Here is a 12645-nt window from a genome sequence, read left to right on the forward strand (position 1 = left end):
TTCGCAGATTGGCGTATCTGGGGAATCGCCGTGCCTAGGATCGTGACATGACCGATCTCAGTTACCATCATGTATCCACTGTGTTTACATTATAGGCCCTTTAGCCTAATTCAGATGGTAACTTGGTCTCCAAAGGCTTCAGCCAGAATAGTTACTTGATTTCCCCGTGTTGAAGCCACCTAACTTCCATGAACCTATAGAAATTAGCCAGCGGTAGCAGAATCCCACTTTAAAAGCACTTACCGTCAGACAAGGCTCATACACATCTAATTACTTGTGGAACTCTCTCTGGATCGTAATTGAAGTGTTATCTACAGAAAGAAAAACTAGTATTTTAGCAGATAACCAGTTTTAAGTTCCTGTTATTGACAGACACTATGCGCTGCAATACACAGTACTTTTCCACAAAAAACAAGAATCAGCATACAGGTGAGCATTTCTGGGCAGATCAGGAGTTTTCCCCGATGAAACTTTTAGTTATTAACTGAATGGAACATTGATGTGTTATTAAAAACAGTTTAGAAAAACCTGAGATAAAGTTTATCAACTTTGCTGGTACAAAGCACAATCTAGAACAAAATAGGCATTCAGTTTACTATAAAAGTCTTCATAGGAAATGTAATAGCCCATGACTTACAGGCATTGGCGAGATTCCAAAGTGACAGTCATTTAAAAGACAAAACAAACCCAGGTTTGCCTTTTAAATGATAACCATTCTAAAACATTTAATAATAATGTGAAGCATAGTCATCCAATCTTTAGTTCCACTCTAAAACATTGTCAGACTCTCCGATGCCTTCAAGTTACATTTACTCCATAGGGGTTTTATTCAATTTGTGTCGGATCCTCTCCAACGGAGAGGATCAGACACTTCACTATCCAATTTGCGGGCATTTCCAACAGGTTTCTGCCCATTTCCAACAATGCCGATCCGACTTTTTTTTAAGTCGAATTGGCATGGTCGAATAAGGGCTAAAAACCTGTTGGAAAGGCCCGCAAATCCGACAGAATATGTGGATCCGCAGCTAATCCATCAATCTACGTAGTTTCCGACAAGTCAGAATTTTCAACAAATTGGAAAAACGGCAACAGACTTGAATAGATCGAATCCAGACGCGACTTAAAAAAAGGTCGGAAAATTACGTTATTCCAACTTGTCGGATTAATTGAATACACCCCATAATGTTCAACACAAAAAAAAAAAAAACTATAAAAAAAAAAAAGGTACGTGTTAGCCCAAATTATGTTTTGGCAATTATATTTTCCCTGCAGTAACATATTTAGTTCCCGGGAAGAAAAGGGAAAACATTTATCTGATGGTAAAGCATACAGTATGTCCTTTGCTGCAGACTTTTTTTCATGCAACCAGTTGGGAATCCTGGAATTTGGCCTGCACTAATTTGCATAGCCAACAGCATTGCCACATGTGTTAACCAAGAGATTTAATGGTATATTCTTATTCATCACAGCAGGAGCTTAATATATTCCAGTAATAGCAATGCTTTTATATTATTAGCTCAATGGAATGAGAATAATTAAAAGGTCAACAACCAATCCTCCTTTATTATCAGGAAGATCCAGCTGGCATGAAGTTGTTAGTTAGTGGTCACAGAATTAGAGCATATATAGCATAACAAACAGAGTCTACAGGTGCACTAGCACAACATAATAAGCAACATATGTCCATTAATCTGTTAATCTTTTATCATCCATGCTATAAATATTACAGCAAATATCCTGAGTTGACAATTGTGCTATTATATGGATAGCTTTGTAGAAAGACTGCATTCACTTCTGCAAATCGACAACCGATACATTTTTTTTCCTTATCCAATCTACATTAAAGTAACTACTAAGTTTTCTGTTTCACGGATAATCAAAAAAACACGTAAAAATTAACAGCCACATAACTTCTTTCTTTTTCTTTGTACTTATTAACCACTTGATAAAAAGCAAAAAATTAAAAATCCAAAATTGTCATTTTTGATCATAAGTCCGCCTGGCTCCCTTCAGGGAGTGATTACGGCTTCCTACTGTGAGTTAGCGTTCCAGGCTCTTTGCATTCCCATCCATCAGCATTGCAAGATGATCATTGCCTTTCCTGCTTTCGTTATAAGACAGCTAGGTAGAGAAGAAATATAAATATCAAATAAAATAGCAAAAGCAAAACAGTAACGTTGATAGTAGCCAATCACACTTACAGAAGATCCAGGAAATGCCAACACAACTCAACATGGCTGTATTTAATTCCAGAGAATCAAAATAAACTTTTATTCTTGTTAGTGGTTTTACTGTAATGTTCACAACAATTTGCAAATATCTTCCCCATCACCTGACATAGTATTACGCAGGGGTGTAACGCTACCATTGGGGCAGCCCATGTCATGTGGCTTGGACATTAGAGGGGGAAGCGGGGGATCCTTGGGCAGTGTGTGTCTGCTCCTGTGGCATCATTGTGATTCGGCCCGAACAGAGCTCCCTGCTCCGGTGTTGGCTCTTAAGCATGCCCAGAAGAGCAGATACTCATCATGCAAGCACAGGTCATTGTACTAGCTTTTTTTCTTAACTAATATCTGTTCTTCCTTGCATTTTTGACTGCACAGTTTAGCAGAGACCAAAGTCTTGAAGACATTAGGACAAATACCAACAATCCCAACCAGACTGAAAATCACTCAGATCTAAGCCACAATGACAACTCAATCCTTTGGATCAAGGGAGAAGTATTGGGAAGAGGTGCCTATGGAACGGTAAAGTCTGTTACGGCAGATACTCTTTTTTTTCCTTTGGGGGGGGGGGGTTTGGAACAACACAACTGCTCAATTGCCCAAATCAGATAACTTCCTTCCTTTAATGGGGAAGTTCAACTTTACTGTACTGCAAGGGCTCATCCCTGGCACTTGTGGTAGCTTTGCCACGGTGTGTATTATTTACTGAATACTTGTAAGCTCAATGCCTAATTGTCTCTAAATAAATTGAAACCATTTTCTAAAACACTGCTACAAAATGAGAGAGAGAGAGTGGGTAGGGAAACAGTAACTGAAGTGTCAGATGTTACCCAGTTAAAGTCCCTTGGGGGAAAAAGTTTCATACTTCTTCCAGTCTGGTGTTGCTGTTACACTAGACTGTAACCCAACACTTTAAATACTAAGAACGTAAACCTTTTGTACTAGCGCTGCTAGTTAGACTCGCCTTCTCCATTCAATACACCACTCCCCTTAGTTTTGGCAGTAGTGCACACAATGGGCCTAATTCAGACCTGATCGTAGCAGCAACTTTGTTAGCAGATGGGCAAAACCGGGTGTAGTATGGCTGACCGGCGGTCTCCTGACCGCCGGTCAGCTTACCGACGCCGGGATCCCGGTGGGGAGCGGCGAGTGCAGCAAGCCCCTTGCGGGCTGCGCTCGCCACGCTGCGGGCTCAGTGGCTACCTGCGGTCGCCACGGTTCTATTCCCACTCTATGGGTGTCGTGGACACCCACGAGTGGAAATAGTCCCTGTTGGTCGGCATGCCAACCATCGGGATACTGAGCCGGCGGGATGGTGGAGGTCATGTGACTGTCGGTCAGCAGACCGCCGGTAACATGAATACCACCCGGCAAAACCATGTGTACTGCAGGTGTGGTAGATATAACATGTGCAGAGAGTTAGATTTGGGCAGAGCCGGATTAACGGCGGGGCGGAAGGGGCGGTCGTCCCGGGGCTCCCACACACTGTCCTCACAACTGCATAAAAAAATTGGAGTAGGAGTACAACATTTACCTGTCTGCTCTCCATCCTCCTCAGCAGCTGAGACGTACCATTACAGCTGTGGCCGCCGAGGAGCTTCACTCACTGCAGTGTGAAGTCTTGCGAGATTTGACATTATCTCGCGAGATTTCACACTGCTGTGAGTGAAGCTCCTCGGCAGCCGCCGCAGTAAAGGAACATCTCAGCTGCCGAAGAGGACGGAGAGGAGACAGGTAAATTCTGTACTCTTACTCCGATTTTTTTTTGCAGTTGTGAGGACAGTTTGTGGGGGCCCCACAAATTTGTTGCCCAGGGACCCCACAGACCTTAATCCGGCCCTGGATTTGGGTGGGTTACAGTGTTTCTGTGCAGGGTAAATACTGGCTGCTTTAATTTTACACTGCAATTTAGATTTCAGTTTTAACACACATCCCCCCAAATCTAACTCTCTGCACATGTGACATCTGCCCCACCTGCACTGCACATGGTTTTGCCCATCTGCAAACAAAGTTGCTGCTACGATCAGGTCTGAATTAGGCCCTATGTCCAGAACAAAGTCTCACTCTGTTTAAAGTGGGGAAATGCCGTACCAGCATAGGGAGAATGGTAAGGATGCTGGTTTTCCAGTACAATCTGTCAGTGTTTGTGGGACAGAAGTGTGCATCTCAATATTGGTTTCTTCTTGGGAATAACCCCACTAAAGATGGCTTATAGGAGGGAGGCAGCCTAACTAGCAGGGACTGCAAACAATATATGCATCAGTATTAATAGTTTACATAGTTAATGTAAATACTTTTTAAAACCGATCTGGTTGTAGGTGTATCGAGGTCTCACAAGTCAAGGAGAGCTGATTGCAGCTAAGCAGGTGATGTTACATGGATCAGACCCTGCGGTGGCTGAGAAGGAGTACAGAAAGCTACAAGAAGAGGTGGACTTGCTGAAAACGCTGAAACACGTCAACATCGTTGGTTACTTGGGGACATGCCTCCAAGACACAGTGGTGACCATTTTTATGGAATTTGTACCTGGAGGCTCAATTTCCAGCATTTTGAAACATTTTGGACCGCTGCAAGAATGCATTATTAGCAAATACACAAGTCACATATTGCAAGGCATTGCCTATCTGCACAAAAACAGAGTAGTTCACAGAGACATTAAGGGCAATAATGTAATGCTGATGCCAAACGGGGTGATCAAGCTGATTGACTTTGGTTGCGCAAAAAGACTTAATGGTCTGAGCATGAATGGGACCCAATGGGAGATGTTAACATCAATGCATGGCACCCCATACTGGATGGCTCCGGAAGTAATCTGTGAATCGGGACATGGGGAGAAATCGGACATTTGGAGTATTGGTTGCACAGTATTTGAAATGGCTACCGGGAAACCACCCCTGGCTCACATGCATAAGCTGGCAGCCATGTTCTATATTGGTAAAAAGCAGGGACTCATGCCAACTCTCCCAGGACATTTCTCTAAGAGAGCAAGAAGCTTTGTTGATCTGTGTTTAACCAGGTATGTAAATACAGTATAAATCATATACATAAATAGCAGATGTCAGTTGTGATTTAGACCAGTGGTTCCCAAACACAGTCCAGGTTTTAAGGATATCTATGTGATAGAGTCAGCTATCTACCTTTTAACATTAGCTATATACTAATACCGTGTAGCCGTAATGGCTGCTAAACCATGTGCACATGCTACGCACTCCGTACGCTATTTGCGTATGAAGACCTCGCACGTGGTACGCAAATTAAGTACACACGCTGTGCTGGGTGTACGGAATACCCACAGTGAGCATACACACAGACAGTAACCTTTATAAACTTTAAACACAGAATAGGCTTACACTGTAAACCTTGTATGCAACACACTATGATTGAGTTTGTATTGTAAACCTTACTACTGAAATACTGCAGTGATATAACGCTGCTTAACCTTAATAATACTAAAGCTGTTTGAGCGATCGAGACACTCTTATTACCCTTTGCAATATAATGAACACACAATACCGTGCTAAGGTTCCAACACCTTTACTAACAAGCGTTTAAGTTATATCAAAAAGAGAAACAGTTAACAAGTCATACACTACAAACTAACATATAATTCTAACAGATTATCTAGACAGAAATATGCAATAAAGTTACAATCTTATACTAAAACAGAGAGAGAATATGGCCAATACAATCAAAAGAGCGAGAATCATTACAGAGAATTACTTACACACACTGGGAACGATCGCTGCGCTTATTCCTGGTACCAGCTCCTAGTTTGTCAATATGATAACCGTTTGTGGAGAGAATGGGAGAGCTGTCCAGGCTGGCTGACCTTATATATGCTGCATACAGTGTACTACAAAGGGACCTATAATCTCATTGTTCATTGGACACAGGAATGTCTCCCTGCATCATAACAAAAGGTCATAGGTTAGTTTGAACAGGTGGGCTGTGGCTATTACAATCAGCTCAGGTGGGAGGGAATCTCCGGATTCCCGCCGCATGGATAATGAACTGCAAATATAGGAAATGTCCAGAAACTACTAATGGCCATAACTATTATGCAGGAGCGTTTAATCTATACCTAACCAACACCGGATTATTGCTATTAAAATACTCTTCGGTTAGGTACCAGACACAACTGTTCTACCTTAATCAGACCCTTTGTACCAAGTAAAGAGGGATTCCCAAGTCCGTGAACAAGTTACATTAACCAAACTTACAGTTATCACTAAAGGGAACATTACATATAAAACCTGCTATATGGATTTATTATCTAGCGATTGAGTCGCTCGCTAGACGCACACAAACTCTACCGTAAGTGCACATACCATGCGCTCGAGCGCACGCCCATAGAAGCGCCGTCACGCATTTGCGAGTATGTGCACGCACGCCAGTGAAAGTGCATGTGCAGCGGGCACGCGCATGAGGTGAATATATGGCAACGTGCAGCGCGATATTTTTCTGACTTTGACATATGCTTAAGCAAAGGTGACTTAAATTAGTACATCAGTCAGTTTGATTATACCATCTGTGCACAAGCAAGGATAACCTTAAAACTTGGACTGTTATGGTGCCCTGAGGGCTGTGCTTGGGAAACCCTGTATTAGACACTCCTGGTCAATCAGTACTTAACCACATTGAGCACATTTTAGTTAAACTTTTGACACCGTATTTTGTTCACACAGTGTTTATATAACAGTAAATGTCATACCCCACACATTGTGCAACAAACAATAATCAGAAATCTGCAGCAGACAGAATGGCAAAGCATACAAAATACCAGTCATACATACAGTAGATGCAACATAGGTAAACAATTCAATTAATGAAGGCAGTACAGATGTGACACAGGAAAAAGAGGAAAAAATAGGGGCGTGGCTTCATAGGCAAGAGGCGTGGTCAGTTATACCCCCTGTAGTTGTGTCCCCAGTAGAGTTGCCCCCTGTTGCTGTGCCCCCTAATGCTGTGCCCTCAGTAGTTGTGCCCCTAGTAGTGGCGCTTAAAAATCTATGGGAGAGACATCATGACGTCTCTCCCATAGCGCAGCACAATGCACAGACACTAGAGGTCAATTATGACCTCTAGCGTCTGCTCCCACAATGCCGTGTGGTGAGCGATGACGTCAGGAACACCGCATGGCACCGGCAGTAGTGGGCAGCTCTGGTCACGGCAGCGGCGCCCCGGCCAAAAAGCCTGTTTGCCCGTGGCAAGGGCTGCTACTGATAAGCTCCCAGCATTGTGCAGAGAATGTCACCTGACATGGAAGCCGACTGCCACTTATTCACTGCTTTATAACAAAGGGGTCAATTTACTAAGCTTTGAAGAGATAGAGTAGTCTATTTATTAAGCCTTGGAGAGAGAAAGTGGACAGAGCAAATGTGCCAGCCAATCAGCTCCTAACTGCCATGTTACACGCTGTGTTTGCAAGGTGTCAGGAGCTGGTTGGCTGGTATGTTATCTCTCTCCAAAGCTTATTAAGAATAGATTCCTCAGTCGATCAGGAGTAGACAGCTGGGACCGCAGATGAAGGCCCGGGAGCAGTCTGCTGTCCACCACTGAAGCACTCTAATCCCCATCATGTTTACTTTATTCTTAAAAATAAAATGGGAAAAGACTGTAAAAATGCAGAATATAAGGAAGTTGATCTATACGGCGAAATATGCGCATTTCCAGGGACAAATATTGAGACCCTTGGAAATTAGACAGTTGGCAACTTCAATAAAATAGACTGCTCTACTGTATTAGAGCAACAGGCAGAGGTGTAGCTAGGCGTCATGGTGCCCGGAGCAAGGGCATGTTTTGGTGCCCGCCTCCCCTATACTGAATTTTGAATTGAATGCCTAGCCAACATGTGGTGCATCTTACATTTGAAAAAACACAAAAAAATATTTAAAAATCCTAAATTGGTGACAAGGGTGGTTGTAGACCTTGTGGAGGTCATGGTGATCTGATAATCTTCCCAATGCCTCCATTAAAATAATGCCCCAAATGTGACCCCCCCCCCCCCCGCCACCGACCCAAACCCCCCATTAAACTCTCTATGAAAATACTGCATCAAAATTGCCCCCCCACCGCGCACACACACTATTTCATAGTCCCCAATGCCTTAACCTTAAACTGATATCCCAGGCCTGATAATCCCACTATGCCATACTTGCCTACCTGACCCTCTCCATGAGGGAGAAAATGCTCTGTTCCTGGACTTTCCTGGTAATGTAAGATTGCCATCACCTGTGGTGAAACACATTTCTTATCAATTAACTAGCTCACCACAGGTGATGGCAATCAGAGCCGGCCTTAGGCATAGGCAAACTAGGCAATTGCCTAGGGCATTTGATATGCATAGGGGCATCAGCAGCTTCTGCTGATTAAAATGATATGCGGCATGCCTATATTCTGTGTGTAGCATTTCATATGCAGATACAGCCACAGTCTCACACAGTATATAGGCATGCTGCATATCATTTTAATCGGCAGAAGCGGCTTGTGCATCCTAGCCACATAGCAATGCAAATACTGTAAGATGCATTTTCATTTAAAAATAAAAAGGTGCCCGACGTTAGCATTGAGGCAAGATTTAGGAGCACACATATGTATCCAAGCAGAGGCAGAGGTCACAGTGTTCGTGTTAGTGGCAGTGTGAGTGCTTTGTGCATGTGAGTGGGTTGGTTGTGCAGTAGTGTTCGTAATATGTGTAAGAAGCATTGTGTGTGTCATGTAAAAATGCATTAATAATGTGCAACATATGTGTAAATGGGCACTGTGTGTCATTATGTGTATAAGGGCATTAATAATATGCGGCATATGTGTAACAGGGTACTACTGTATGTGTGTCATTATGTGCAGCAAATGTGTAGGGGGCTCTGGACATTATGTGTAAAAGGGTATTAATAAAGGTTGTCATAATGTGTAAGGCACATTATGTTTATAAGGACATTAATAATGGGTCTCATATGTGTAAGGGGCATTACTGTGTGGAATTATGTGTATAAGGTGCTCTACTATGTGGCATTGCTTATAGAAAGGGCACTACTGTGTCGTCTAATGTGAATAAAGAGCAATAGGGTGTGGTGTAATGTGAATAAGGAGCAATTCAGTGTGATGTAATGTGAATAAGGGGCTCTACTGTGAGGAGTCACGTTTATAAGGTAAAGTGATACTACTGTGGGATATAATATGAATTATGGACACTTTCGCATGATCAATTGTGAATAAAGTTGCAGTACTGTGTGCCGTAATTGGAATTGGGGTTACAATTGTCTGGCCATGTCCCTTGCCCGCAAAAACACACCCCTTTTTGGGCTGTGCGCCAAATGTGCGAACTGTTCCTTTTTAAAATATAGGGGGTACAAACACCAAAATAAGGACTGCTATGGGTGAGGGGCGGTGATGCTGCGAAAGAGGTGCAATGTCAGAGGTGGAACCAGCTGTGGTGCTAGGGGGCACCAGTCAAAATCTTGCCTAGGGCATCATATTGGTTAGGGCCGGCTCTGATGGCAATCATACATTACCAGGAAAGTCCAGGAACAGAGCATTTTCTCCCTCATGGAGAGGGTCAGGTAGGCAAGTATGCACTATGCTTCAATTAAAATAATGTCCCAGAATTTCCTGAGAGGCAGAGAGAGGTGCTGCAGCAGCCTGAGGGGCAGAGAGAGGTGCTGCAGCAGAGAGAGGTACTGCAACATCAATGTAGAGAGAAGTGCTGCAGCAGCCAGGGCAGAGAGATGCTACAGCAGCAGGGCAGGACAGAAGTAGCCCTGCAGTACAGCTACAAGCAGACAGCGAGACATATAAAGAGGGCAGGCAGAGCTCAGCCATGTGCCGGCTGTCAGTGTCTCCTGCTATCGCCTCTGGCCTGCCCTGTTCCCTACCTAGTCTCTTAGTCAGTGTGCGCCCCCTACTTCTTCTGTTCTGCGACTGCCAGTACAGTGGCCCGCAGGAAGGAGGTGGGCTGCAGCTTGCCCTCTAACTTTTTTGGTGGCCGGAGCTTGCGCTCCACTGGAGCCATCCTCGCTACACCCCTGGCAACAGGTACACCAATAAAGAAAGAAAACCCTCCTATGATAACTAAGGGAATTGTAATAGTGTAACATAGCAGGGTGGGTCTTCTAACAATAGCAGTACAGAGATCATGTACTTTATACTTACATGAGTTATTGAGGAGGAAGCACCATGAAGGACTGAGGCTCAAATACTTCAAGATAACCTGAAAAGAGATATACAAAGAATTAACAAAAGTATTCTAGATATGGCAGCATCACTTAGCAATAAAAAGCAATAGCACAAATAACACATTAAACAGAATATTAAATGGAATTTTGCCACTATATAAGTAAACCAGCCAACATACAGAAGGTATAAAACAGTTAATCAGATAATTTCTATGAAACTCAAAAACACTTGGGAGCTGAAGTGAACACTTCTGGCCGCAATTGCTATGTGCTGCAAATGGAAGGGGACAGATTCAGGTTATTAAATGCATAATTATCCATAACAAAGTTTGTATACATTGGTTCATCTGTTCCGTCATCAATATTAGCTGGCTTTATAGTGTAGCTCTCTACCTTGCATGTACAGTAGCAGTCAGTATGGACTACCCTGGGCTGGGCCCCTTAATTGAACCTTCCCAACATTTACAGCAAACGAAGCAGTAGCTGGAATACTGTAGTAGTAGGCGTTTGGCTGCACGCAGTATACACATTAAGGGAACCCGCAACAGGAGGATTTTCAGGCTCATCCAGCACCCCATTGGCCTGATAATCCTATACATCTATGGTTTCCAGCAAATGATCAGAGGGTGGCACAATTATTACATTTTTATCCCCCTTCTATCACACTAGCAGAAAACAAAGCCTTTTGATATATGTACAAAATCATGAGATCAGAAAAAGTACAGATTTTGGGCAATTGCTGTACAGTATTTAATTTTCAACAGAACATTTATCCTCTAAATTGACTGAATAATTCAGTTTTTATTCTAAGGATATAATCAACAAACCATAATAGAAAAAGAAAAGCAAACATTGGCAGAGGTAACAAAAACAGACATTCAAAACATTTTTGCAAGAATTTCTCATTTTAGCAGAAACCCAAATCAACCAATAAAACATCTAATGACGCTTAATCACATACATGCCAATTTATCTGTCATCTTGTCTGTTGTACACCAAACTGGCCCAAAATCTTGACAAATGTGACCCCTTAAAGATGGCCCAGTTTGAATTAGATAAACTGTGCCAGTTTAGGCTTGTGGCTGTTTTTGTCACATAAAGACCCTACAAAAAAATAAATTAAAAAAATCCAAATAGATACATTTTAAAAAGAAATTGGAAACATTTCAAAATGTAATTAAAAAAAAAAAATCCAGAGACATTTGCTAGAAACTCCTATAGACAGCAGCAGCAATACCAATCTTTAAAAATAAATAAAATTAAACATGATTTAAAAAAAAAAAAATCTCAAATACACACAAGGTTTTCATTTTTTTTTTTTTAATTACTAAAGTTCCTGCTGAATCTGTCTCCTTAGTCTCTTTCAGAGAATCCACTGGAATTAGGAAGTGCCTATTAGTAGGAGACAGATTAATAACTAGACTAAGCATTCTGGAACAAGCAGTTTGCACAACTAATAGATGACATAGGTTTGACAATTTTACCCAACTTTTCTAGGCATCCATAGGCGTTGGCTAAATTCATCACTATTCATTCAAGCCCTGTACAGTCATAGGACTGAAAAAGGGTCAGAAAAACATACAGGGAGTTGTAATTCATCAACTGGAAATCTTGAAATCTCCTATTATCTATATTTCTATATCCTTATTGTAGCATGAAAACAGCTAAAATACTACTTTGAGATCCAGTTCCTGCTGTGATAGCTTTGATGGTCCCATGACCCATTTTTTCACCTGTTTACAAAACGTATACAGTATGTTCCCATTAACAGTGTTGATTATAAAAATGGATACAGAACAGCTTTATACCCACACAATGATCAACTTCAAGCAATACGTATCCTGTATGTGTTTTGAAGGGACATTCCCCATCACCGACGAACTGAATCCCCTTTAAATATTTTAGAAATGGGCTTAATTTGGGTGAAATGACAGGGTTGGTATGTAAAGGCTACACCCAAATGAGCATTTCTCCAAGTGGGTGTGTTTTTAATAAGTATCCAGTAGTGAGGAGCATTTGGCAGTCCTCATCTTCCATACCCGTCACTGTACCAGAGACAAATGTTGCTGAGGATTTTCATAAGCTTCTACAATAGAACAAAGACAACTAGGAGCACATGTACAGCATCAAGAAGCTTCAAAATATCATACACAATATGTCCTGCTTGAATGTTGTTTTTTTACATTTAATGGGACTAAGAAAAACAAACATTACACTTAGATACATTAAAAAAAATTTAAAAAAAAATT

At 42.0% G+C, this 12645-nt stretch overlaps 2 protein-coding genes across 3 annotated transcripts in view; one reads left to right on the forward strand and one right to left on the reverse strand.

The window, feature by feature from the left end:
- The window catches only part of MAP3K19 (mitogen-activated protein kinase kinase kinase 19), a 115833-nt gene that overhangs the window by 96171 nt on the left and 7017 nt on the right, over positions 1–12645 (forward strand). The window contains exons 13-14 of the mRNA XM_063933784.1: positions 2604–2747; positions 4544–5241. Coding sequence (XP_063789854.1) covers positions 2604–2747; positions 4544–5241 — 842 coding nt within the window. The remainder of the gene's footprint in view (positions 1–2603; positions 2748–4543; positions 5242–12645) is intronic.
- Positions 1430–12645, reverse strand: part of CCNT2 (cyclin T2) — a 139010-nt gene continuing 127794 nt past the window's right edge. For both annotated transcript variants that reach the window (XM_063933785.1, XM_063933788.1), the window contains exons 10-11: positions 10374–10431; positions 1430–2121 (exon numbers count right to left, since the gene is read on the reverse strand). In XM_063933785.1, the coding sequence (XP_063789855.1) occupies positions 10422–10431 (10 nt within the window). In that variant the 3' untranslated portion in view covers positions 1430–2121; positions 10374–10421. The remainder of the gene's footprint in view (positions 2122–10373; positions 10432–12645) is intronic.

The sequence above is a fragment of the Pseudophryne corroboree genome, chromosome 7, assembly GCF_028390025.1.
Source record: "Pseudophryne corroboree isolate aPseCor3 chromosome 7, aPseCor3.hap2, whole genome shotgun sequence".
In the NCBI taxonomy this organism is placed as follows: Eukaryota; Metazoa; Chordata; class Amphibia; order Anura; family Myobatrachidae; genus Pseudophryne; species Pseudophryne corroboree.